This window comes from Seriola lalandi, unplaced genomic scaffold (genome assembly GCF_002814215.2).
Source record: "Seriola lalandi dorsalis isolate HSWRI2012SDOR001 ecotype SW California unplaced genomic scaffold, Sedor1 jcf7180002054834, whole genome shotgun sequence".
Lineage (NCBI taxonomy): Eukaryota > Metazoa > Chordata > Actinopteri > Carangiformes > Carangidae > Seriola > Seriola lalandi.
This window is the reverse complement of record NW_019525387.1, coordinates 87503-113892: the sequence shown is the minus strand read 5'-3', so window position 1 is coordinate 113892 and position 26390 is coordinate 87503. Positions and strand designations below refer to the sequence as shown.

The following is a 26390-nucleotide window of genomic DNA, read 5'->3' as shown; positions in this document are numbered from 1 at the left end:
ATCAGGCTGACGCAGAAGGTCTTCATTTGTAGTGATGTGGTGAAGAAAAATTGGGTACAGTCTGACCTCCTGTTGGCCATCCCCATAAAGAAAATATCACCCTGAGGTCGCTTGGAAAATGTATTAGGAAATTATTAGCGATTTCCATTGAAATCCTTAGATGACTGTTGGGCATTTTCCCTTAAACTTCTTGTTTACAATCTGAGACTGGTGCCACTTGCTGTGTAAAAATCATCTGATACAGTAGGAAAAACAAGTTCATGACAAAACCGTTTCCACTTGTCAAAAAAAAAAGAAAAGAAAAGAAAAAAAAAAAAAAAAAAAGCTCAGACTGGGGCGGACGGAGGTCTTTGTCTCTATTCAGTTGAAAACAGCAGCCTCGGCTGCCAAGATCTCCTCGGAGAACCGGGGAGATCGAGGCTGCGACCGCCCCGCTTCCCGGCACCGACAGACGGTCATGGGACCACGAGGCCCGCCGCCAGCTGGCCGGAGAGAGCATCTTTGATGTGTGACGCACCGAGGAGACGCCTGCACCGAGCAGTCTCTCACACACAAACTGGAGGAAAAATAAAAAAAACACTCATTCCACTGCAATGTGGGCTTATTTATAACCTACTGATGTTGCTGGGAGAAAATACTCAGAGATCCATTGCTCCATTAAAAGCACTTGTACTAACTTTTTGGGATTTTTAGGATTCTGTACAAGTCATTGCAGGGATAATGAAACCATACCGAGTTTACATACAGATCCCTATATGGACTTATTATATCAATGCAACACTTAAAACACCATAACAAAATAATAAAGAATGTTTATTCTGATTGATAATTTGTGCGACCCTAAGGGGGCTGGAATTTCATTTTTTTTTCACATCAGGGTTTGTCTGAAGAGGTGTTTTAATCCCTGTTATCATCTGAGCTGGTAAGATTGTTTTGAGAAGGAGCTCCTTGAACAGATGCAGGAGCAGGTGGATGTATCAGGTGCATCTCACAGTGGTTATTGGGGAGCTTAAATTTGCGCAGGCTTTAGGACCGCGGGATGAGCTGGATGAGAGGCAAAGTCTGCGCACCTCCACCATTTGTTGAAGTTGGGGGTTTGTCTTGAACCTGCCTTGTCTTGTCACTCCTGTCCCAGGTCTGGTGCTCCATGGATACAGCTCTGCTCCTCAGAGGACTGATGAATATGTGCGCTTTATTTCTCTTTCTGTTTATTGGATATAATCCTTGTCGACTCTCATCACTTTGGTGAAATGCGATCGACTTCAAAGTTGAGGCAATGCTCAAAAATGTGGAAGCCAAGACAGCACTGGAATAACTTCTGAGCGCTGTACCCCCCCTCTCCTTGTGCACTCTCCAGTATGAGGCTGTGGGGCAGAGCTACAGCTGCCCGGAGGAGGATGCTCTGCCTCTGGCTGCTGCTCCTGGGGTTCGCTCTTGTTACACTGGCGCTGTCGGATCTCTTCAACCGCGACAAAAGTCAAAGTCATCAGAATCCAGGACCTCCCCGCCGCCCCCTGCAGCGGTTCTCCAGTCCAATGGACCTAGAGGTCATCGTGGACTCTCGAGACCCTGCCTTAGAGCTCGGCGTCGATCTCGCCCCCCTAAAATCTTTGCAAGAAGATCAGCTTTTATTCGTGCCATCCACGCAGGGCACCAAGAGCCCGCCGCAGAAGAAGGGGAGTTACAAGGTGCTTCTGCCCGGAGCAAATAAGGACATCACTGCTCCGGCGCCTCCGACGCACGGTGAAATGGGCAAAGCAGTGCAGCTACACCTGGAAGGTTCGGAGAAGGAAGCGGAGCTGGCTGCAGTGCTGAAGTATGGGTTTAACGAGGTGGTCAGCGAGAGGATTTCACAGCATCGCAGGCTGCCTGAGACGCGCCACCCTGGGTGAGTGCACGGTACAGTGGCCAAAACGCACCACTGGAAAGAAACTGACCACATTTTGGCAGTTTCAAAGTTGGTGAGGTTGTTCTTTTGACAGTGTGTCTTTGTCTCCAACCTGACAGGTGCTTGGGGGAACAGTACAGTGAGTCGCTTCCGTCTGCAAGTGTTGTTATCTGTTTTCATGACGAAGCCTGGTCCACGCTCCTGCGCACCGTGCACAGCGTCCTGGATACTGCACCCAAACAGCATCTGCAGGAGGTTCTGCTGGTGGACGACCTGAGCCAGCACGGTACGTTTCTCCACCCATCCACATCCATCCATCCATCCATCCATCCATCCATCCATCCATCCCACCTATGCTGACCACATCTTCTTGTTTTTGACACTGTGCACTTCTCAGGTCACCTGAAGACTGTGCTGAGTGAGTATGTGTCACATCTGGATCGGGTGCGTTTGATTCGCAGCACCAAGCGCCTGGGGGTGGGAGGGTGTCGTACTCTGGGTGCTGCCAGGGCTGCAGGGGAGGTGCTGGTGTTCATGGACTCCCACTGTGAATGCCAGAAAGGCTGGCTGGAACCACTGCTGGAGAGAGTGGCCCAGGACAGGTACTATTCATCCTAATTATCTCTAAGAATAACGAAGAATAATTAAGATCTGGATAAACATTTGGCCAGAGACAATCCAACCAGCAGTTGTGTCCAAGCTCAGACTATTGCTTCTCCATTACTCTCTGCTCTTTGACAGAACCGCTTGTGAGAAGTGAGAAGATGGGGGGCTCAGACTTATAACTTGTCCTTACTCATTAGTAAAGCAGGGCTATACATGCGCTGTGTGTGTATCCAACCCTCAGCTCCCATGATTTGGCTCTAGTCTTGTGTCTCGGGCTGCCTGCAGCGCGGTTCTAATTAGACTAGGTAATTAGACTGAACTCTCCAGCCTGGAATCTGCAACCACTCAACTCTCTCAGCCACATGTTTGACCCTTCTCCCATTTCTTGCTCTCTTTCTTCCTCCCCTTGAATCTTTTCATTTCATTTCCTCTGAGCATCACATCACACATGGCCTCTTGGTAGAAATATTTCAAATAGCATATGTGGACCAGAACAGACCCCAATAAAGGACAGTTCATGGTTCTCAACTTGGCTTCTGTGACACAGCCTGAAACATGATCAAACATAGGCATTTGAAATGAAAGAAACACACACACACACACACACACACACACACACACACACACACACTGATGACTCATGAGGAAATATTTTTCCCTTTCTTGGTACCTATCTCACTGCACACTGACTTTGAATAATAAGTGAGAATGTAGTCAAGGCAAAGAATTTTAAATGTTCTTATTCTTCCAAATGTTTGACCGACAGTGCCACACTTACTATTCACTGAGTCACTCTATCTGATTAATGTCAATAAAAAGACTCATTTGGATCTAGAAATGACTGTTTGATGTGGTGTCGCTCTGCAGGACCAAAGTGGTATCCCCCATCATGGATGTGATCGACTGGCAGACCTTTCAGTACAATGCCACCCAGTGGCCAGTTAGAGGAGTGTTTGACTGGAGACTTGACTTCCACTGGGAGTTAAACCTTCCACTGCAAGACAAGGACCCAGACTCAGCTGTGCAACCTTTACGGTGAGACAATATCATCTTGGCTTAACTTTTATGACATGGGTATATACCTAAAACATCACATTTGAAGAAATGATGAAAACCCCAAGAGGAAGTGGAAATTAAATCTATTTTTGTCCTTTTATGTTTATGGGAAATGTAGAAAATGTGTGTGAGTTGGCTGTGCTGTGGTTATTTTGTCCGTGAACAGTAAACTAGAGCTGTAGCACTCTGAAATTCACATATTTATGATGCTGATTCTGACTGTGGCAGGACTCCAGCATTAGGAGGCGGAGTCGTGGCCATCGACAGACATTTCTTCCAAAGTGTCGGAGCCTACGACCCTGGGATGCTGCTGTGGGGGGCGGAACAAATCGAGCTTTCAATCAGGGTAAAGGAAAAGTGATTTATTATCAACTTTCCAGCTAAATCCTCCAGTTCACACGCTCTTGCAGAGCAGAGAGATGACAGACTGTCTTTGTTTTTCATCTTAAGTCACATACGGTATCTTAGTGATGGTTACCCCTGAGTGATTCAGCTGCCTTCTGTCAGGGCTTCAGGAATGTTGTGCTGGGACATGATGCCTTTTGCAAATGGAAATCTCAGGTTGAAGGTCTGGGAATGTCTTGGCCAGTCGACACATGCACAACTGTGAGAGCAAAATTTTATGAAACCATTTAGTTCGCCATTAAAACATGCAAAATTTAAATACTTGTAGAAAAAGGAACACATTTTCTAAAAAATACTTAGGGAGAATAAAAAGCCTTGGTGAAGTTTTTTCCTCCAAACCTCTGTCACTAAGTGTTTTACAGTAAAGGTCACAAAAAAATAAAAGCTACAGGGTTGTAAATCTGTTTTAATCATTCATGTTATCCTAGGTCTGGTCATGCGGGGGCTCCATGGAGGTAGTTCCCTGCTCTCGCGTGGCCCACCTCGACCATCACCACCTGCCGTACGTCTTCCCAGACCAGGAGCTGCTTCAGAGAAACAAGATCCGCATTGCAGACACCTGGATGGATGCGTACAGGAAGATTTTCTACAGGAGAGACACTCTGGCTCATTTCATCAGGCAGGTGTGTGTCTGTTTGTGGTGGCGGGGTCTGGGGGTCTGTTCAAAAGATTGGTTGGGGAATGTGTAATTTAATCACATAAAATGTCTCCATGCAGTCTGAGAGTCCTAACATCACAGAGCGTCTGCGGCTGAAGAGGAGTCTGGGCTGCAGGAACTTCCACTGGTACCTGACTGCAGTTTATCCGCAGCTCTACATCCCCCAGGACAGACCTGCACTGTCAGGCGAGGTAACACACACACACACACACACACACACACACACACACGCACACTGTATACTACTCAATGGTGGCATGACAGACTGATGTGTCATATTTGTGCCTGTTTGAAGCTGTATAATGTGGGCGCTGGCAGCTGTGCAGACTACCCTCGAGGGCAGGGACCACAAGGTGGGCCCATGAACATAGCACCGTGCAGTGGGACGGGCAGCCAGGTAACCATGACTACAGATTGTTCAGTAGTGAAAGTAGAAATGACACACACAGCGTCACAGATGATCTCGTTTACCGTTGCAGCACTGTGATCTAAACCTTGAGGGTGAAGTGCGATGGGGTGCGATGGGGCATTTGTGTTTGGACGCCAAGGGAGAGAGGGTGGTTCTCTCTCCCTGCCCCACCCACGGACCAACCACCAGCAGCGGACTCCAGTGGAAGTTCATAAAGGCAAGGCAGAGGGCAGAACCTGTTTTGTTTTATACTACTATCTGAAGAGACTGATATGGTCGTGCAGGTCGTTTGCCTAACATCTGTTTTCTGCTTCAGCTGAGCGGTCAACTCGTTCACCAGCACTCTCAGTTATGTCTGGAGGCTGTAATGGAAGGAGGGCACACGCAGAGCAGCACAAGAGAGGTCGACACCCACACCAGCACAGGAGGTCTCTTCCTACGCGCTTGCACCCATCACCCCAGACAACAGTGGCACTTTGAGCAACTGGTGGCGCCTAAAGGTGCTTGATACACAAAGCACATAGACACTGGTGTGTTCGCAAGATGTGAATCATGGGCACATATTATCATATATTTACTATGCATAGTGGCATACAGAATGCCTTTAGTGAAATGGTGTAGAAAAATATACGAAATATAATTTTTTTGCTCCACTTTGCCACTCGGCTTCTTTGTTCCTGTTTTAAGGATTGCAAATAGCATTTATTGTGTTAAGTAATAAAAAAACAGATGATCTTTTAGTGATACCAAGTTTTAATATCTATTATTGTGTTGTATATTTAATCATATTCATTGTGAAAACCATGTAGAGAAAACTGTCTTAAATTATCAATTATCTTTTACTTCATTAAATGCTTTCATTAATTCATGTGTAAATGTTTTGATTATTAATTCAACAGAATCACATTGAAAACTGCTGCATCTGTATGAATTGAGTACTGGGTCATGGCTGATCTGCCACATTGGGCATCATGGCCACTGTCCTACAAATCTAAGATAAGGCTGTAAAGAAACAGTACTGGAAAAAAAAATCAGTCAGTAAAGTCCTGTTGTGAGAAGTTCCCCCAAATTTCCCTCACCTTGCTTACGGTAGACTTTAGTCGATTAGAAAGAGTTTGTTATTCCTATAGACATAGAGAGAGGAAGGTTGCACTGGTGGTTAAAGTTTAATTCCATAAAACAAACAGGGTAATTAAGAACCTGTTACACACTCAGAAAAAGTGTTGCCAATTTTCTGGATGGTTCCTCAATTGTTGACAGGGATCAGGTAAAACCTAGTTAGATTAACAGTGAAAAAGAGTTGCCTATATCCTAGAGTCCAACAGTTACGCTACTTGATATGACAATAAAATCCAGAGGACAGTTATTATAAAGGAGGATGTGTATACACTTAAATGGTAAAAGTGAGGGCCACGATCTGCACAGAGCTTGTGGAGAGACTTACCAGAGGAGTGGAGGCCGTTAGAGAAGCATCACATGTTCAGGTGTCCACATGACACAAAGATAGAGAGGGGTGTCAATCAAGCACACTGTACACACCCACACAGTCTTGAGAAGAGGTCAAATCAGGCAAAATGTATAAATAAATAAATAAACACCTTTGGGGTGTAGGATCATTAGGATCATTACAGGATCAATTAAGGACTGATAAATGTTGGAATCTTTCTCATTGAATTTGGGATCTATCGTTGCACTCTTTTACCATGTGTGTCTGACCAAATGAAAAAAGTATTTTCTTACCTTATCCACTGTCAACAGCAGAGGGAGCCTTCTGCTTTCATAATCTACAGCCCTGACTTATCTCTTGTTAGTGTGATACACGAACACCCTCCCATTATGAGTTACTTATGAGAATATCCATTAAGATGTTCTCATGTAAACTTTCTATGGTTAGAGCTCACATAATTATGCTACACAGTGCTGATGTGTTACTGAGAGGAGTGGATGTTGTCTATAAGAGGGAAACCTGTGATCAACTTCCACAAAACAGTGTCACCTGTGTCAGTGAAGACCCTGATCTCGTCCTCAGTAACTCTCTCCCTGCCTCCAGGCACTGAGTGCTAATAACTGCCTATACTCTTCTTTAACCCGTGCTGCACTTAGTCCAGTCAAGTACACAGCACCTTTTCAATAAAAACCAGTCATATGGTATGTCTGCAGCTTCGAGGCATAGGTCAAAGACTTGGACAAACAACATGTTGTTGATTAGCATGTGTGCTCCCAGTTATGTAACTATCGGCTGCTGAGCTGCTGTAAAGGAAGAGCAACATCTCTCTGCTGTGGGTCTTCAGAGGACGGCAAGAGGTCACAGACTCCTCGCATGGCTGATTTCGCTGTGAAAAACAACATGTTTGCCAAGACACTTAAAGCTTACAGGACATACTGTAGGTACGTATAATGTATAAGAAAGAAAAAGATAAAGCCAGTGACAGGCCTGAGAGTTTAACCATAATATTGGGTTTGCAAGTGACCCCGGGCCCTTTTTAACAGCTTAAGCGACTTTCATCAATTTACAAGAACTGATTATATATGATAAATATGATTTTGAACTGATGGCATGTTTCAGAAGTCAATTTCCAAAATGTTTTATTTCTTACTGGTTGGGTTTTTATAGAGCTGTAAAACATGGTTAAATAGGGTTTACTTTAATACTTTTTATACTGCACTCCCCCATCCCAAGTCACAAATACTATATACAAAAAACTGAGTACACCCCTGTGTTTTATCACTAAAATGTTCAGTGATTCAATTCAGTGTAATCGTACAATAATTATATTATTTTTAAGTTGGAGTGTGCTGTATTTTATCTTATGCATAATTAGAAACACACAGGCTAGACAGACTACATCAAAAATACTGAGTACAACCTCAATGCAACAAGTGTGAGTGCAGCTGTGACCACTGCAGCAAATTTGATTTCACCTGTGATTTTCAATTAAGGCTAATTGCACAAACAAACCACAGCTTCCTCAATGTTGGCCTGGGTTGTGTCAATGCAACATGACTCCACATGGTCAGGAACTGCCTGAACAACTAAGAGACCAGATTATATAAAGATGAGAAAGGGTACAAGAGCATCAGTAGGTTACTGAGCATATGCTGAAACACAGTTGCAGCAATGGTTTGGAGGTATGAGAGGAAACATACTAACAATAACAGAAGCTCTGCATTGAAAACAGGTGTGTAAGTGCTTCTGACTTAGCACACGGAATTTCTGTGAGAATTGGTGTTTCAGTGACTGATCCGACTCTGAAGTCAACCTTCATAAACTTTGCCAATGAGCATGAACAGAGGCCTGATGAATATTGGCTGCACATTGTTTGGGCAGTTGAAACCAAAATAATTTTGTTTGGATCAGAAGGGGCCCAGCATGTTTGGTGTGGACCTGGCCAGGACCATCATAGTGACTGCACAGTGCTGACCATAAAACATGGAGAAGGGTGTGTGAGAGATATGTGGCTGCAAGAGTGAGATGTATTAGAAATGACATTTATAGATGGCATTGTGAATGCAAGAAGCTTGGCAGGAGAGGAAGTTTCCAACATGACAATGATCCAAAACACATTGCAAAAATCACACAAGAGTTTGTAAAGCAGAACAAAGTAAAACCTATGAACTGGCCAAGTAAATCCCCCGACTTGAATCCATCAGATCACCTGTGGAGCATTTGAAAAGATTCACCTGTGGAAAAATGCCAGAAAATCTCTCTAGTATCCTCCTTGCCAAGGAGGATACTACGTGTTATTTAACCATGTTAGCTAGCATTAACTAGCAAGCTAACTCTGGCTTCTGTCTTCTATAGACTAGCAGTCAGCTTGCTAGCAGGAGTAAACATGAAATGGTTGATATTACAAAGTATGAGTTTAATTTCAAGAACTGTCGCCCCTCAGTGAAAAGATCCTAGGTTTGAATTCTGGGCCTTGCTGTGTGGAGTTCAATGACATGCACATTAGGTTAATTGTTAACCGCTCACTCTAGTACCTCACCATGCTATGCCTTGATTTACCTTACAATACTATGACATTTTATGCCTTACTTTACTATGACTTTATTTAAGCCCTAATATACTATGACGTTTTTTTGTTTTTTTAAAGTTATTTTTGCGGGCAGTTGTTTGCCTTTATTCAGATAGGGACGGAGAGAGTGACAGGAAAGTTTGCGAGAGGGAGGGGATGACATGCAGCAAAGGGCCATGGATTTTTATTAGTTTTATTCCATACTATACTATGAAATTTTTATGACATTTTATGATTATGTTTTTTAATTGTTTTTATGCCTTTCTATACTATGACGTTTTTTTTTGACGTTTTTGGCTTACTACTAACTACACTATGACACTATTTTTATGCCTTACTATGGCTCCTTCCTGTTTGGAGTTCAATGACATGCACATTAATTCAATTGTTAACTGGTGACTCTAATACCTTACTATACTATGACTTTATTTACCATACTATACTATGACATTCTATGCCTTACTATACTATGACGTTTTTTGACATTTTTTTCTTACTGTACTATGAGTTTTTATGCCTTACTATGTGATGCAGTATTTATGTGCTGGCTTGCTGGTACAATGGTCAGAACCGCTGTGTCTTAGTAAGAAGGTCCTAGGTTTGAATCCTGTACCTGATGCCTTCCTGTGTGGAGTTCAAAGACTGCTCACTCTAGTACCTCACTATACTAGGCCTTTATTTACCTTACTATATATACTATATACGTATACTATACGTTTTTTGATGTTATTGTGCCTTACTATACTTAGTTTTTATTACTTAATATACTGTGACGTTTTTTATGTCTTACTATACCTTGATGTTTTGTGGCGTTTTCATGCTTTATTATACTATGTCATTTTATGCCTTACTATACTATGACATGCATCGTTAGGGAGAAATCTTATAATTGGTGGTTGATGAAGATGATGTGAAGATTTCTATTAGTTCATTAACCATAAACAAGGAATGCAGTAGCTGTGGCACTGTGACCTAGGGCCTCATGCTGAGTCTTTCACTCACGGTGGACACACAGAAAATTCCCTCAAATCTCACATCTTAATGTCTTAACTACACTATGATGCTTTTTGACATTTTTATGCCTTACTGTACTATGACATTTCTATGTCTTAGTATAGTCTACTATGATGTTTTAATGGCTTAATATTCTATGACTTTTTCATGCCTTGCTATACCATGACCTTGGTTTGGTTACAGTGAAGGTAACATATTGGATTCACTGATGGTATATGATATTTTTGCATTATTTGTAATATTTGAAGTCTTACATATAGAGTACTTAGTTTTTTAGTTATTCTGCATTTTGTTTTCTTTTTTTGGAAACAGTTTTCATTGTTTGCACCGTGGGAGGCCTGCAAATACATCTCACCAACGTGTTATATTCCAACTACAACTATCTTTTTCCAATTGTGAAGAAGTTTGGGACGTAACCCACACCAGTTTTTAAAATTATTTTTAAATCCATATATCTAAGTAGCTTGTTTGTTTGAATTTTCAACTCATTTTGGGAAAAAATATTATTCAATTTCTATTCACTTTAAATACATGTAGCAGGTGCTTTCCAAGTATTCACTCACCTCCCCATTTTACTGTGAATAACTCCCTCTGTCTGTCTCAAATTCTCCTTGAGACTTTTCTTCTCCTTTACTCTTTACACTTCCTGTTCTGAACCTGTCCTCCCCCTCTGTTGCTGTATGTGACCTTTTTCCTTCCCCTCGCCTCCCTGCTGTCTCCCATCACTTGCATCTTCCATCTCTTCTCCATGCTGAGGTGAGTGTGAGCCACTGTATTACTGTTTTTCACTTCTTTCCTGCCACTCCTCCCTCCAATACACACATAAACACACACATCTTCCAAAGAACCAGGGTGACTCAGATGGATGTCAGCTGCTGTGGTGCAGGAAGCTGTGGCCTCTTTATGAAGATCCATGGCGCTATTTTACCCAGGACAGCGGTGCCTGTACTTACTGTGCACGCTTCAAAGAGCCTTGGGTCTTCTTCACACAGACACTGTTGTTTCCAGTGATTTGTAATGTGCTTGTTGTGCAATTAGATCTATGTGGATAGGCCTCAGGAGCAGACACTGACACTGAGCAAAGATTAAGGGCATTAAAATGTGACAAAAACTTGGCTTGGAGCAGCAATTAAGGTCAGAGACAAAAACGGCTTTTGAACGTCTCATTTAGAAAGTTCCTGGTGTCAAAAACGCTTTATGCGCTTTATACGGGCACTCTTTAAATTCTGAGTCAATGTTTCAACAACACCTTTATTTCTGTAACTCATTACATAGTTTAAAACACATTAGGAATTGCTGTCTTGAGAAAATAAAAGCAGCCATACACCTATCCTCCTTTTGTATTGCTGCACAAAAGCAGGATCAATGTTATAGTCTATATTTTTGGGCATGCATAGAGGGTTATAACTGAGGTCAGACAAACTTAATCACCAAACATAAATGGTTAAAACCACAGATACTGAAAACATAACTGAGCTATACATTTTCCCTTATATTTAAAAACATAGGTGATGAAAACTCGAATGATTTACATAAATAAAAAAACATGTTGACCTCATAAGTAAGTTATTTATGCATTTATGAACAGTCTGGTCTTTCTTTTCAGGGGCTTTTATCGATCCAATTTAGTGACCCCATATTACCATCACATTGCTGACTGACAAAGTCAACAAACAGGGACAATGGGCACAGATTAAATTTAACATTTGGAGATTTCCCTTATATGCACCACACAAAGAAACGTTACATAAAGTAGTCTGGCAAAGAGGACAAAAAGTAGAACGATTCACCTTTGGACTACTTCATCTACCAAATAGCCCTCTGTTTGGCTTCTCTGCCTCAGTGTGAGTGTGAAAAGTCAAAAACACAAATATGGATAACATGTAGGTGACAAACAGAACTAACACAGACCAGAAAAATATACCTAGCCATTAGTGTACCTGAGAGAATCAAAATAATTCATCTTAAAGGAGCTATCTGTAAGGTTTGTTAAAACTATTTACTTCTTTTCTTGTACTGAAGTTAGCATGCTAACCAGCTAGTTCCGATCTGGTCGGGCTGTCTTGTCACTTTGTGATACGGAGTAACTGTAGTGTCCAGTCTGCCCTTAAGAATTAGCACTGCTCAGAGGGTGTATTATGACTTCTTGTATGTTAAATGCAACAATGGCTGAAGCTCTTGTCAAGACTGGTAAGTAAATAGCTGGTAATGCTAACTTTGGCTATGTAGCAAAAGTAAAACTTACAAATGGCTCTTAACTCTTGAGATAAAGTGGATGTGAAAACCCAAAGCAAACAGTTCAATAAATAGTTACACAGATATAAGGTTTTTGAGAGTGTTAATAATCCATCAGCAAATGGGCCAATATTGGCCAAGCTTCTGGGTAAGAGGTTAAATAAGGTTAAGTATGTACACCATTCTGAATATTAATGTGTCAAATATTGAGTATAAAAATATGGAACTTATTCCATTTTATTCCATTCATAAATATGTGGTTCTGTCTAAAATGTGTTCATAAACCAGCCATAAAGTGAAATGGTAATTTAGGGCTTCTACTTGTAAGTTCAATTTACATCTCAGTTAGTGTCAAACAAATGTCCAGAAAACTAAATGGGGCTCACAGACAAGAAACACAAGCTGAGACAGAGCAGACAGAGCCCTATTTCCTATCTTACCAGGTAGTTTGATGTTTCAGCCGGCATCTCCGGTTATGCAATAGTCGGGTATATGGCTGAAAATAAAAGCTTTATTTTTGCCTAGTTATCCTAGAAAAACACACCATCACACAGCAGAATGGAAAGGTACATTATGTACAGCTGCCTAACAGTGTTTTAAAGGGTAAAATGCTGCCCGGTGTTCACAGGCAGAGGAATGCCTCCTGTCTTCTTTTATAAGTGTCTGTTCAGACTTTTCAACAGGGACCCCTTACATCAACACAATGGAAGACAACTATTTACCAAAAGCTTTACATGCTGATGATCCTCCTATCTGCTGCTTAAAAATGCCAGACTACTCTCTGACAGTTGAGCAACAAAAGAGGTAATTTAGCAGCCGCTACAGTATCTCTGCTTGATGAGCATACCCACACCTACACCTCTAAGAGAAGAAGCCACCATTAATCTCCACTTCTGACATTCACATTGTTCTGCCGCCCGTCCCTCCACCACCACTTGTTCCATAGCACCCAGGGGAGCAGCTCAGACTCATTTATCAAACACACAAGATGTCCTGCAAGCTTCCCCCCCCCCCCCCCTTCCTGCTTTATACCAATGCAAATATAACTGTTTGGATGTGCAAAAGCAGCCACTATCTCCCCCAGAGTGGAACAGATAAATGTAAAGCCCTTGTGTGGAGAGCTTTTTCCACATTTTACATGTGGATGTACGCTCTTATATATGCATAAAGACACAGACACTTGGTATACATGGACGTACACATAACCAGAGCCACTAGCAAACACACATCAGACCACACAAACACATCCAAACACAAACATAATGTCTCTTTGGCTCAGCACACAGCTCGGCCTCTGTTCCTGGGGAACCAGCCAATCACAGCTCAGACAGAGCTGAATTGAAAGACCACACCAACAGCTGGCAGATTTCAACATATCTCCATTATGTCGGCAGAGATGAAAGGAGAGAAATGGACATGTTTTTATTACCTGAGAGAAGTTCTCACCTCCTGCACAGCGATGGTGTTTTTTAGTGCTGAAATCTGGGGCGAGGGACAAGTGAAGAGGCTCTTTTCACAGGGATAAAGTGCTCATTTGAATGGAAGAGTGAATGTGTGTGTGTGTGTGTGTGTGTGTGTGTGTGTGTGTGTGTGTGTGTGCGTGTGTGTGCGTGCACGCGCCTGTGTGTTCATACTGCATTTTTTGTGTGTGTTCAGATGAAAAGAGTGGACAGGGATGAATAGTTGCTGTATTTGGGTCAGGGCCATCATCAAACAATGTGAATCGTGTGGATTAGACACATACACAGACCCACAGCAGGAGAATGAATATGAAACACAGAGTTAAGTGTATGTTAGGTAAAAAAAATGAATGCCCGGATATCAAACCAGCCCACATCCCACCTCTTTGAACAATCAGCCTTCTCCTTTTAGCATTTCTATAGAGCTTTCCCCCTTTTCTCTCCTTTCCCCTGAGTCAGGCTCAACTAATCGAAAATCATAAGTGGTGGGAAAGAAAAAAAAGCATGGGTGCAAAGGAGAAAGGCAGATGGGACTCAGTTTGCTAATGACAGATAAAGTGGGAAAGCAGTGAATAAAAGATGAGTTTGCTAGCAGGTGGATAAAATGATGCATAAACAGCCAGGATAGGATTGTCTGTACACCATTAAATATGGATGGGCCTTCAAGACCCGGGGCTAAATAACAGCATTTCCACAGATGTGCTGAAGGCGCTGCTAAATACACAAATAATCATTTTCAAACACACCCCCACCCACCTGCAAGCACCCTCTCAGTAAAACACACAACAAACAGTCTAAGTGGGGGAATATTTTGACCGCACATATAGTAATTTATGACCACATCACTGCCCCATCTAAAAGCATTTACATACACACACGCATTCAAAAAACATACACACCTTGACATGGTTGCACTGTTATCTCCATCATAAATAAGAGTAACCCTGCCACTATCTCACCTGCGTCCCTGCTGAACCCAATTGTATATCCCCTCACACTTCCTAACACACACACAAACACAGTAGAGCAGTACCTCCGCAGGTGAGAGCAGCTGGACCTGTGACAGGTGTGTCAATGTGATCCCCAGCACGCATACTTACTCAGTTTTCATCCCCGGGCTACGTCACCAGTGGGACATGACGATTGCCGCGCTTTCACCTCAGATGAACCGTAGCAGCAGCTAACAAAAGACAGACACACACACATACACACATACACACACACACACGTACACAAAACAAATACACACTACTATTATAAACAGAGTGTGGACAAACAACAGTCTTGCATGACAGAGATCTGGCGTTATCGACTTGGTGTGTTTCTGTGAACATGAATACACAGGGAGAGCTCAGCAACAACTCAGTCGCTCGACATGCCAGTTTCACATCAATGCCATGAATATAAGTTCGTATTGTCTTGCCAACAGTGCTAGCCAATATGCATGCCAGTGGAACAACATTTCCTGCGTCAGCTTTTATTTTGAATTGTATGAACCAAACAACAAGCTTTATTTTGGACAGTTTTAATACCTGCACCAGCCTTAGATGCTGAAAGATGTCTGCTTGTTCTTTTCTGTCATGTTATTATAATTATTCATTATGATGATAGCGATGTGTGTTGGGGCCACGTCTTTCCAGCTTTAATGAATGTTGAATGAATGAATGCACTGAACAACAACAAAAAGTCAGGACATAACAGTCATATTTGTCGTTTATTAGCATAACAGGTCTGTTTTCGTATCTAATAAATATCAAAATGTTAAGGGAAAAAACAAGTTTGATTACAGTACATTCCATTTGCAGAGAAGCAGAGTCAAACCTACATGAATTCAAAAGAGAATAGTAGATCTGTCGGGCCGAGAGTTATGACCTTTTTCCTGGTTTGGAAAGGATTGCATTGGCTGGTACCAGCAAACAGCACTGCCATAATCTCAGATAGAGTAGCATCATTTGCTGCCATCCCACACTCTTGCATTCTTTGAGGTAAAAAAATACATCTTTAGTATTGATACATTCATAGAAATATAAAAGCGTCTTTATCTCCTTATTGTGCTTTTATGTGGGAATATTGCCTTCGCTCTGAACAGCTGAGAAAATGGATCTCGAGAGTTGGTAACCCTGGGTGACGATCAGGGAAACGGCCCTCGATGTCGATCATGAGCCAATTTAATATTGGTGGAGTGCTCCGGGCCACTTCACAACAGGGGTGACTACCTTGTTCCTAAAATTACCCAGTGTTTAAAACTGAGCCCACATTCGATAAATATGCATCAGTAAATGCCAGGTTCAGCTATTAAAAGAATGAACCATGTTTCCTTTAAATAGATAGATAAATGGCAAGCTGGATTTCCACATGGTGACATGCAGCATGTTAATGTGTGTCTACAGGCACTACTCAAAAGGCTCGGAAAGGCATGCAGAGAGAAAGAGAAAGAAGGAGGGAGAAGAAAGGAGGGAAAGAGCGAGTGTGGTAGGTGTATGGAGAAAAACAGTGGAAAAGAGAAACGGAGAGGGAGAAAGAGTCCCTGTGCTCAGTGTGACAGACGACAGCAGGGGCTGTTCTGCCTGAAGCGCAACATCGACCCCCCCACCACCACCACCACCACTTCCATAACCAACTTCTACCACCCTCCAACCGCCCTCTTCCCTGAGGGCCAGCGGTAAAGAGCACAATACATCCCATCTCTCTCCTTGCACCACCCTGTGCTCCCAGCACAACCAGCCCCAACCAGCCACGCACTGGTCCAGGCAATCCAGAGCATCAGGCATGGGTTGAGTGAGCAAGAAAGAAGGGTTAAAAGGAGAAGAAATGGCAGAGATAGGGGGGGTTGGGGCAATGATGTTTGCCCCCTCCCCTCTTTGTCTCCAAAGCCCAACACCACCATTCAGGATGCTTTCTCTTCCTCCGACCGACCCAGTCGACCTTAAACCATCTCTAGCCAGGAGCGAGAAAATAGAGGATAGAAACAACTCTCTCCACCTCCTCCACCATAACCATCTTCTCCTCCATTATGGCATACCTGTTGTTGCTCTCTGAAGGAGCCTCAAGGTGGGTGGGTTGCGAGCCGGAGGTGAGCTGTACCCAGAGAGCTGCCACCATACAGCTCCACAACTGACCCCAACCTCTACATCCTGTCTGACAACACTACGTTTCTATAAAGGTAAAGCTAACACACCTAAACCTCCTGTACTTGATTTCATGCAACTGGATTTTTAAACACGTGCCTTTAAAAAAAAAGAAATCTGAGTTGCGTCCCTGCAAAAGTCCTGCAGAGATATGGGGAGGGGGGCCCCCAGTTGATCAGTTCAGGAACATATCCCCAAAAATGTCATGGAAAAAGTCCTGCAGAGTTCAGACGGAGGGCTGCTACAAATCCTTGGTTGGGTTGTGGTAAGCCCCCCCTAATCCAGTTTGAGGAGAACATCCAGAGCTCTGATGAGGGCCCTCATCTCCCCCGGCCTGCGGAGGTGGACTGTGTACCCTTGACCTGATGGAGCTACAAGCCCCGTCTTTGTAGTGGGAAATCTCCGGTGAGCTGAGAGGCGAGGAAGGCATGTGAGGCTGTAATTGAAGGGCTGACGAGCTGGGGGTCGAAGGTGGAGTGGAGCTGGGGATAGGAGGGTACCCCAGCTGGAGATCCTGGGGTCTATGTGTGAGAGAGTCCATTTGGCATATTACACCATGTTGCTGGGGGATTGTGAGAGGAGAGGAGGGCAATGACATGGGCGTGTCTGTCCAGATGGAGGCAGTCTGAGCTGGTGAAGGGTACGACTGAGGAGGGTTAGGATGGGGCAGGAATGTGTGGTGCTGTGTTGGCGAGTAGTGTGTCGGGCACTCTACTGAAGGTGTTGGCACTGATGACATGAGGGTCTCCATGAGTTGAGCCATTCTCCTCATGACTCGTCCGAGGTCAGCCACTTCCCTCCCCAGGGAGCTTACCTGCGGACATAAACACAGGCTACATTTAATTTTAAATAGTAAAAAAATGCCTTATGCCTCATCCATGGGTGGGTGTGGCATAAAAATCTAAATTCGGGGACTCAAGTCAAAATAAAAAGCCTCTAATAAATCTGGGCTGGTACGTTACAGAAATACATTAGCATACTTGCCCTCCTTGACACACAATTAACCCAAACCACCACTGCATCTAATTCCACACACCTGTGTTAAGGTACATTCACCAGAGGCAGAAAACGTGGTATAACACATTGAGACATCAACTCATAGTGTGTCTCAGCACAAAAGGATAGGTTCAATAGTCACATGAACGTGCTTGCTCTGATCATTCCTCCTATTCTCAGTGGACATTAAAAGATCCTTTCCCAGCATGCTTGCAGTGGAAGAGATGGGAACAAACTTCTGTTTCTGTGCAAAAATAGTTCATCTCAAATTAATACTCAAGCGTCAGCATTTACACGGATTCAGCAGGCTGTGTTGTCTAATACAGACTGCTGAATCTCATTAACTCCAGATAAACTTTAGAATTTGTTTTTTTTCTCCTTGGAACAAGGACTGTGGATTTTGCCCCCAATCACTTATTATGTAGGGATGTTAGGAGGGGATCTCTTAAAGGGCAACTCCACCGATTTTAAACCCTCAAAGTGTGTTTACAGGTCTCGGGGTTGTTAAATAAAGCCTTTGGTGATTCCAGATGGAGTGTCAAGTCTCATACATCGGCTGTGTCTGAAGACTATAAGATTGTAAATGAAAGAAAATGTTGGTGTTAAAAAGAAGTGAGCTTACAAGAGGTTAGCGGCTTGAGGATACATTAGCCGCTACTAGCATAATGCACCTAAATCTCTGACCAACCTGTCGGCACTGTGGTAATTGATGAGCCACACTTTCCAGCTATTACCCACTATATGAAAGGGAAGAAGTCAAGTTCCTCATTCAGGCCTGGGTGACTTGTGGCTTTGAGACTGAAGATCCAATTTGCTTCTTGTTGCTTGAGGCATTTGACTCTGTCACCACCTCTTGCATTTAAATCCATGGCCTCAACACTTACAACTTTCAAAGTGGAGTCAGTGCTATGTAGCTGACTTTTCTGGTTATGTAATAAAGACAAACTTAGGCTGCTAATTAAACAGGAACAAAAAGCCCCAGGATATACAGTACATCGTTATGAATTTGGTATTTTCAGGTCAGTCATTTTGGGTCAAAACATTTCTGTCCCCTGCCTGCTGTTTTGCATGTAATGTCGTGCTGCTATAATTGGTCATTGCACTGATGAGGGAGGCGGAGCTGGTGATTAGTTGCTCTCTGCACGTGGCATGTCCACAGTGGGCACGACCATGAGGCCCTGCCAACGTGCCATCTGCTTCTGCCAGTCAAAGCGCTCATGACCATTCATCACACACATCACTGCTACTGGATGCACATCTGCCCTCAGCAGGACACACAACTCTAGGTGAGAGCTACTCCAGTCACTGTGTGGATACGTCAAGAGGTGATCAGGCAGTGCGCATAAATATGTCGTGATCACGACAGATCAAATCTGCTTGGGTGCTCCCTCTCGCTCTCTCAGTTACATGGACACACATTGTACAGCATATACACTATATATATATATATATATATATATATATAGTGTGTATGCATAGTATGTAGACTGCACATTTAATTGTATTTTTCATAACTTTGATCTGCCATATTGAGTGCCTGTCAATAGAGAACAAAATATTCTGTCTCCTCTTTCACAATTCTCCCATCTCTCCCATGTCTGGAGTGGCTGGTAAAAGGCTCTGATAAAAATAGAAAAGCTGAGAGCGACAGGACAGTCCAATCTGACACGCTGTCAACATGATTCCAGTACTCCCACCTCAGAGACAACCATCAGACAAAACAGCAGCAACGGATGACCAGAACCCACTGCAGCTACAGGTACATGCCAAACTAAAAATGTTACTAATGCTAATTCTTGTGCTAACTTTATTTGTATAACTGCTATACTCATGGTAATCATCTTAGTCTGAGTATACTACAGCACTATTATACTGATAGAATGAGTTAGTAATCGACTATATTAGATATCACGTGATTTCCCACAAGCCTGCCTGGTTGATGATGATATAAGTAAATGTGCTATGCCTTCCTTTGCTCACTCTTAGGTTTGCTGCGACACATATACACAATGCTTATTCACTTCAGTTTAGCTTGAAGGATTATTTAGTGTTTTTTATATAGATACATTAGCTGCATAGTTTATTTAATTAAGTATAATTTTTTGCCTTGAAGTTGCACTAATCCATATTTTAATATTAACAATGGATCTAATGACTACATGTAATGTGGAAAGGTCGTAGTGTGGTTTCCCTCAGATCTACAGAATGTTTTAGTGTCGATCAGCTCATTGTTTTGGTTTTATGTCCTGCAGCTTTAATGTTTTCAGTCTCACCGCTCTCGTCAACCTTGTTTCCAAACAAACAAAAGGCAACAAAAGGTCAGATAAATTTACAGTACTCTACCTGCCCAGCACCAGACAGCAGACTGACCAGGTTAGCGGCTAGCTTGTGAACATAGTGGAGCATTTAGCTGCTAAACAGCCTCATATTTCACTCAGGGGTTGGTGGAGACCAAAACAGAGCTAAAAGAGAGTAAATAGTGGCCAGAAACACGACACGGCTCCAAATGTATGTTAATGTTGCTATAAATCTGCTGGATGCGTAAATAGACAACTTGCTAACACATTTGCCACAACAACTTTGTAACACATGTCAATATTATGTCAACAGGTTGTTCCATTGCCTCAAAGTGGCCCAGTTATTCTTGCTTTAAAGTACACGTACAGTTGATAAAATAATTTTTATTCCTATTTGGTTTTGTTGCTCACAGTTCATTTACTAAAGTAGGTCACCACTGCTGTGCTTGTATGTGTGCGTGCACGTCTCATTCTCAAGTGTGTCTGTGTTGTATGTGTGTATCATGTTGTAGTGTGTTTCTAGCCTCTTATCGTAATTATAAGTGCAATTACTCAGAGCATTCTGGCAATGCTTGAACCTTCCTGTGTGGATGTACATTATGATTTCCATGACACACTACAAAGGTCACCAGGTCCCACTAGAATAAACCCTTCAGATGCACAAATATAGCTTAAAGTCAAAGGACAAAGGTAAGAGGTCACAGATCGAGGCAGAGCTGGCTCACTGCTGCATTCACACAATTTGTAATCCATTAAAATGTTGCCTGTGAGGTTTTGACAGAAATTAATGTTTTGCTATTCAGTGGTGAGACTGACAGAAAGTGAAAACTGCACCCCTTGGTTTACCGCGGTACACAGTGGTTTGTCTCAAGAGGCCCTTGCGCTTTGATTTTGATTTAAAAATTGTGCTATTGTTGTTAATTATTGGATTGAAAAAATAGATTACCTTCAGTCGAGTTGCAACAGCAAATTTGGGAAAAAGCAGTGGGTCATTGGCTTATTCTACATCACACTACATATGAAACTAACTATTAGAAATTACAGGAAAGTCTGGGATTTATTTAATTCAATTGAAATGAATTGAATTAAAATTAATTTCTTTTTCCTTTAATAATTTCTGCAAACACACACATTTTGGCACTACCCTGCATGTGCTAAATAACATACAATGCCCTAACATGTCATTTGTGTTTGTGTATGTGTTTGTGGAGAGCAGATAGGGTTTAAACAACCCCCTCCCCTTTTCATCTCCTATGGTGACCGGTGTGGATAGATGCAAGTGAGGATTAACAACCTACAAGACCATGCTGAGAGACTTCCTGTCAAACACTGGTAACCCACAGAGACGGAGAAAGGACAAAAGAGCCCATGTGCATAACTGTGTAGGTGCTGTGCCGCTGTCTTTCACACTCCTCTCTTTTTCCCTCCCTTTATTGTCTTTTTTTGTCCTCTGCCTTTTCTCCTTTCACTCTTTTCTCCCCCTCTTATTTCATGTTTCTTTTTCTGATCATCCTACAGACTGGGGCTCAGCAGGAGGAAGCAAACACTCCTCCTCACCTGCCAAAAGTGTAATGTCAATTTAGCAGCCCGCCAGTCAAAACCATGGGATACAGCACGAGAGACTGTGTGTGTATGTGTGTGTACGAACAGATTATTTCAAGCTGGGTAACGGACCTCCAAAGTCTATAAAACATCCGAATATGATACTTGAGAATGCCACTGACAAGGCACAGAAGATCTATGAGAACTTAATACAAAAGAAACACTGTAGATCAGGACTTCCTCAGCTTTTATTTATTTTTTACTGCTTCTCTCAATCCAATCACCTGTCCTGTGCCTGACATGCTGACATGGCCATATGGCTTGTGCTTACCTGTGCCCACCTGTCTGTCTCTCTCTCTCACCTCACACAAATATAACGAAATACACAAATAGTCCTACCTGCTGGTCAAGATGTCGCAGTTGGCCCCTGGTTTCTTCTGCTTTCGCTGCTAATTCTGCTGTGCTGATCTGCAGTATATCTGTGACACAAATTAGCAAATTACAAATCACCTAACGCACCAAACAGGCAGTACAAATTTGCACCCAGAAGCTATTGCATCGAGGCAGCTGATAACTACTCTAGGCATTGGCAGAGAGTGCCAATTCACATTAATCCTCCTCATTATACAACGGTTCTGCAGGGTTTTGGATGTGAACATTTCTCACTACCCAGGATTTGGGAATTTGGAGGGATTGTAAATGGGTATTAGGTGATATTTGAGAGGTAAACTGATGTGCACTGTAGGATGGGAGGACCTGTGGCAGATGCAGAGGCACTGGTTGGTTCATTGACAGGACAAGCTCGGGTGGTGGCGAAGGAGAAAGCCAGGGAACCCTCTGTCCCCTCACTGTCTTCAGTACCGTCAACGATTCTGCAGGGGGGAGAAAAGATTAAGTAATCATTGTAAAAATATATACATTTTTAATATTAATAATATTAATATTTTGGTATGTCTATATCTTGTATCATTGTTTTTTCATTGTAACATTATGCTGTTCATTGAAAAATAAAGCTACCACTCTTGTGTCTTATGTACTCCAACTATGAAGCTAGAGCCTGGAGACTGCTATCTTAGCTTAGCATAAGGACTGGAAACAGGGGGACGTGGCATGCTTGGCTCAATAATTAACACATGTGTAAAGTGTATAAATTATAATAAATTAATAATAACATAATAAATTAGGACTTTTACCACACCTTGTTTTTGTTTTTACACTTTTTCTGTACAATAGCTAGGTTAGCTGTTAGCCCGTTTCCAGTCTTTATGCATAGTCATCTTGGATCCAAACCGGGGTGATCAGTCAATATCATGGGCCAGAAATGAGTACTTTTGATATTGGCAAAACTTTACATTTTTAAGAGCACAGTCCAATTTGTTCATCTTTCAATCATCCCCCCTCTCCTGATGAAACAACGTGGAGCAGGAATGTGCGGGTGGTGGCCAGAAGTCTATCCTTGAGTGATTTAAATGCCCCATCGTAACTACCCTGCCCAGTAGGTCACATTACAGAGGATAAAGAAGTTGGTTTAGTAAAGTAAACCATGAAAGGTCATACAAATACTACCTCTCACTTTTAACTCAGCTCTAGTTTGGAGACAAAGAATGACAAAAATAGACATAACACACAGATTCACAGAGATACAGGCCCACACAGGCAGACAGACTAATCAATGGTGATCAAACTCACCTGGGGCTGAGGTTGGACGGGTCTAAAGTGGTGAGAGTAATTTCCTGGATCTTTTTCTGAGACCTCCTGGAGCTCTGTCCCGTGGTCTTCTGGCTGGGTCGGCTCAGTAGAGACTTCCCACCTGCGTCCCTGAGGTTCACCGCTCGGTTCCTCTCCGACGACAACGACACGGACTTTGCCTCGTCCTCCTCTTCCTCTTCCTCATCGTCTTCGTGTTCCTCCCGAGCCTCGATGATGGACGTATAACCCTGAACCACTCTCCCGTTCCTTCTCACCCCTGACTGGAAATGTGAAAGGAATGGTTGAAAGCAACAACAGAGTTCATGTGGAGTGAGGATACTACGATAACTTTTGTAGATTACATAACTGTGAAAAAGGCAGAGAGCCGATGTCATCACAACGAGCACTTCTCTCTATTCTGTGTCACAGCAAATTTTGATATCCTCCCTTTTTCATGCTGAACCTGTATTTGTACAGGTAATACCATGACCCTGGGATACACAGAGGGGCTATTAATACATATATATGTATAATGGCTTGTAAGTGCAAGGGGCACCACACTCAGCTGGATTGATAGTGTTGAAAAGCCCCAGATCAACAGTTCAGGCTGCACATGCGACCTGGAGAATAATAAATGTAACATTAGTGAACTCTGACATCTATTCTTATAAACACAGAGGCCTATGTCCTCTTGTCTACGCTGAATTGCTATGACGCTGATCAACTGTAAAATGAGGTAACAACAGAAATAAGGTCAACAGTAACCTATTGATCAGCAGCGGCCTATGACCCGACTCTCTCGGAGGAAAACGACGGCAGCATGAGGTTAATGGCTCAGGCAGCTGAATTGATTCTGCTGTAAAATATCTGACTACAGATTTTTTAGATTTGTGTTAGTTGTGCAGATTCCCAACGAGAAAAGGAGCAGCTTGACACCATGTAGAGCGTTTCATCACCCTCCATTCAGGGTTACTCGTGATTTAATGACTGCTAACACTTTCGGTGCAGAATTGATCTTTCTCCTCCCTCGACCTCTCCACCAAAGAAAAAAAAAAATCTCTTCATCAGAATCATTAAGTCTAAAAAGAGTGATTGAGTCCATTATCAGTGATGGAGGTCTACTGCTGTGTCTCACCCTGCAGACTTTTCATGGATTAGAAAAATTGATCTCCAGTTGAACGTTAATTTGAGTTTCATCATTTTCTATTGCAGGCTGATTTAAATGTTGTGTGGATGGGGTTTTGAGTCTTTTCAGGAAATGGGACCTGTCTCAAATTGGGGCCTATTGCCTTTAGATTGTAAATCATCTCTCATCAGTGTGTGTGTGTGTGTGTGTGTGTAAGTGCTTGTGGTTTGCTACCTGAGCATCTAGAGCTGCTGTGGACAGTCTGGCCTTAACCTGGAAGAGAGCCAGAGAGGAAATACACAGTAAATGAGCTGCAGGAAAGAGCAATCAAGATGTGGCCCTTTATTTTCTCTGTTTTAATTTACAGAGGAGCAATTTCAAAAAGGCTCAGCAGTAAATTATTTTTTAAAGTGAGCGCAAGAAAATAACACATGACTGTATGGCTTGCGGTGATGCAGTGATGGAAAATAATACACTGACACTCTTGTGCTGTGCTCGTATACAGTACAGTAATGTCCGAACAGCAATCTCATCATCAGCCACAAACACACCCTGAGCTGCCTCCTTCCCTCTGTCTTCTTTCAAGCTCTACTCAGTCCTGTGGTTTGGGCTGCACATTAGCTTCACCTAAAAGCCCTGCAGCAGGTAGTGTGAGGAGTGTGTGTGTGTGTGTGTGTGTGTGTGTGTGTGTGTGTGTGTGTGTGTGTGTGTGTGGGTGAGTGTGTGTGTGTAAGTGGGCCAGTGGTGTTTGGGCAGGAGAGACAGAAACACCTGACTGTAATTACAGCAGTACAGCTCCTCCAAGTGCCACAGCTATTTTTGCCCTCTTTCTCTCACTCCATCTCTCTCTCTCTCTCTCACATACACACACATACACATTTCTTAATTCAGAGCTTTTCCCCTCGTGCTTTCTCCAGCCGCCGTGAGTGCAGAGATTGATTTTAAAGTACAATTTGAAGCAAAAACTGTTTGACCATTTGTGGCTCTTTATTTTAGTTGCTTTGAGACAAATACTGTAGCTGCACAGTCATTTGCATTTCCTTCTCATTTTGCTCTCCACCTTCTGTTGCTTCTTGCAAAATTGTCAACATCACAAGAAACTACACTGATTATCTTCCTCTTTCAAACGGGGTGAAAATAGGTTTAAAACTGCTATCTTAACAAAAATCTGCTTATTTTTTGGTGAAAATTTATAAAATAACGAGCCTTTGTTATGTAATAAAATCAGTATGTGGGAGAATTGTTTAAAAATCCCGTCCAGACATATAGAAGTTCATTGCTTTGAATAATGATTTGTGTCTCATACAGATGTCTCACATTGTTTGCCTGTTACTCCTGCACTGGAGGTTTCAAGTTCACACTGATGTCAGTTCTATATTGGATCGTAATTGGTTTACAAACGAGTTTTGATGTCAAAAAAAAAAAATCTAATTTGTGAAATGTGTGAAATTCAGATTCAAGGTGAGCACAGAGAAACTTTCCTGCCTCAGCCGATGAATGTGAAAACAGAAGATATATCAGTGTGCACAGTGAAACTCAAAAATTTAAAAGAAAAGAAAAACACATTTTTAGACAGCTGCTTTAAAACCACTTAGATGGACTCACGTGTGTCTCATGCCCCTCCCTCAGGTTGTACGTGAGGTCCTGCTGGATGTCCTGGACGAAGTGGTGGGAGTACTCGGGGTACAGGTCCAACACCTCGTACAGCCCCTTCAGGTTGATACACTGCAGGTCACAGTAGGTCAGGGCTTTCACGTCCGCATTGGTTTTTATCACCCGGTCATCTAAGGACAGGTTCGCCCCGATCAGGTCACCTTTACCTGCCCAGAGAGAGAGATATGGATGCAGCGGATGAGAGACAGGGT

General features: G+C 42.7%; 2 protein-coding genes and 1 long non-coding RNA gene across 3 annotated transcripts in view; 2 read left to right on the top strand and 1 right to left on the bottom strand.

Annotated features, from left to right (window-relative positions):
- The first annotated feature begins 646 nt into the window (after positions 1–646).
- On the top strand, positions 647–5886 carry LOC111670099 (polypeptide N-acetylgalactosaminyltransferase 15). Its single transcript, XM_023426664.2, has 10 exons — positions 647–1888; positions 2008–2174; positions 2286–2490; positions 3362–3529; positions 3779–3896; positions 4384–4578; positions 4673–4804; positions 4909–5010; positions 5093–5239; positions 5339–5886. Exons 1-10 carry the CDS (start codon positions 1359–1361, stop codon positions 5528–5530), a joined length of 1956 nt encoding a protein of 651 aa, XP_023282432.1. The 5' UTR covers positions 647–1358; the 3' UTR covers positions 5531–5886.
- Positions 5887–15441: 9555 nt separating this feature from the next.
- The window catches only part of kcnh8 (potassium voltage-gated channel, subfamily H (eag-related), member 8), a 49096-nt gene continuing 38147 nt past the window's right edge, over positions 15442–26390 (bottom strand). Inside the window, exons 11-16 of the mRNA XM_023426660.2 lie at positions 26131–26345; positions 24760–24798; positions 23400–23680; positions 22467–22582; positions 22110–22189; positions 15442–17689 (exon numbers count right to left, since the gene is read on the bottom strand). Coding sequence (XP_023282428.1) covers positions 17117–17689; positions 22110–22189; positions 22467–22582; positions 23400–23680; positions 24760–24798; positions 26131–26345 — 1304 coding nt within the window. The 3' untranslated portion in view covers positions 15442–17116. The remainder of the gene's footprint in view (positions 17690–22109; positions 22190–22466; positions 22583–23399; positions 23681–24759; positions 24799–26130; positions 26346–26390) is intronic.
- LOC147817932 (uncharacterized) lies at positions 21388–22759 on the top strand. Its single transcript, XR_015438482.1, has 2 exons — positions 21388–21550; positions 21687–22759. It is a non-coding gene; the product is annotated as an uncharacterized LOC147817932 (long non-coding RNA).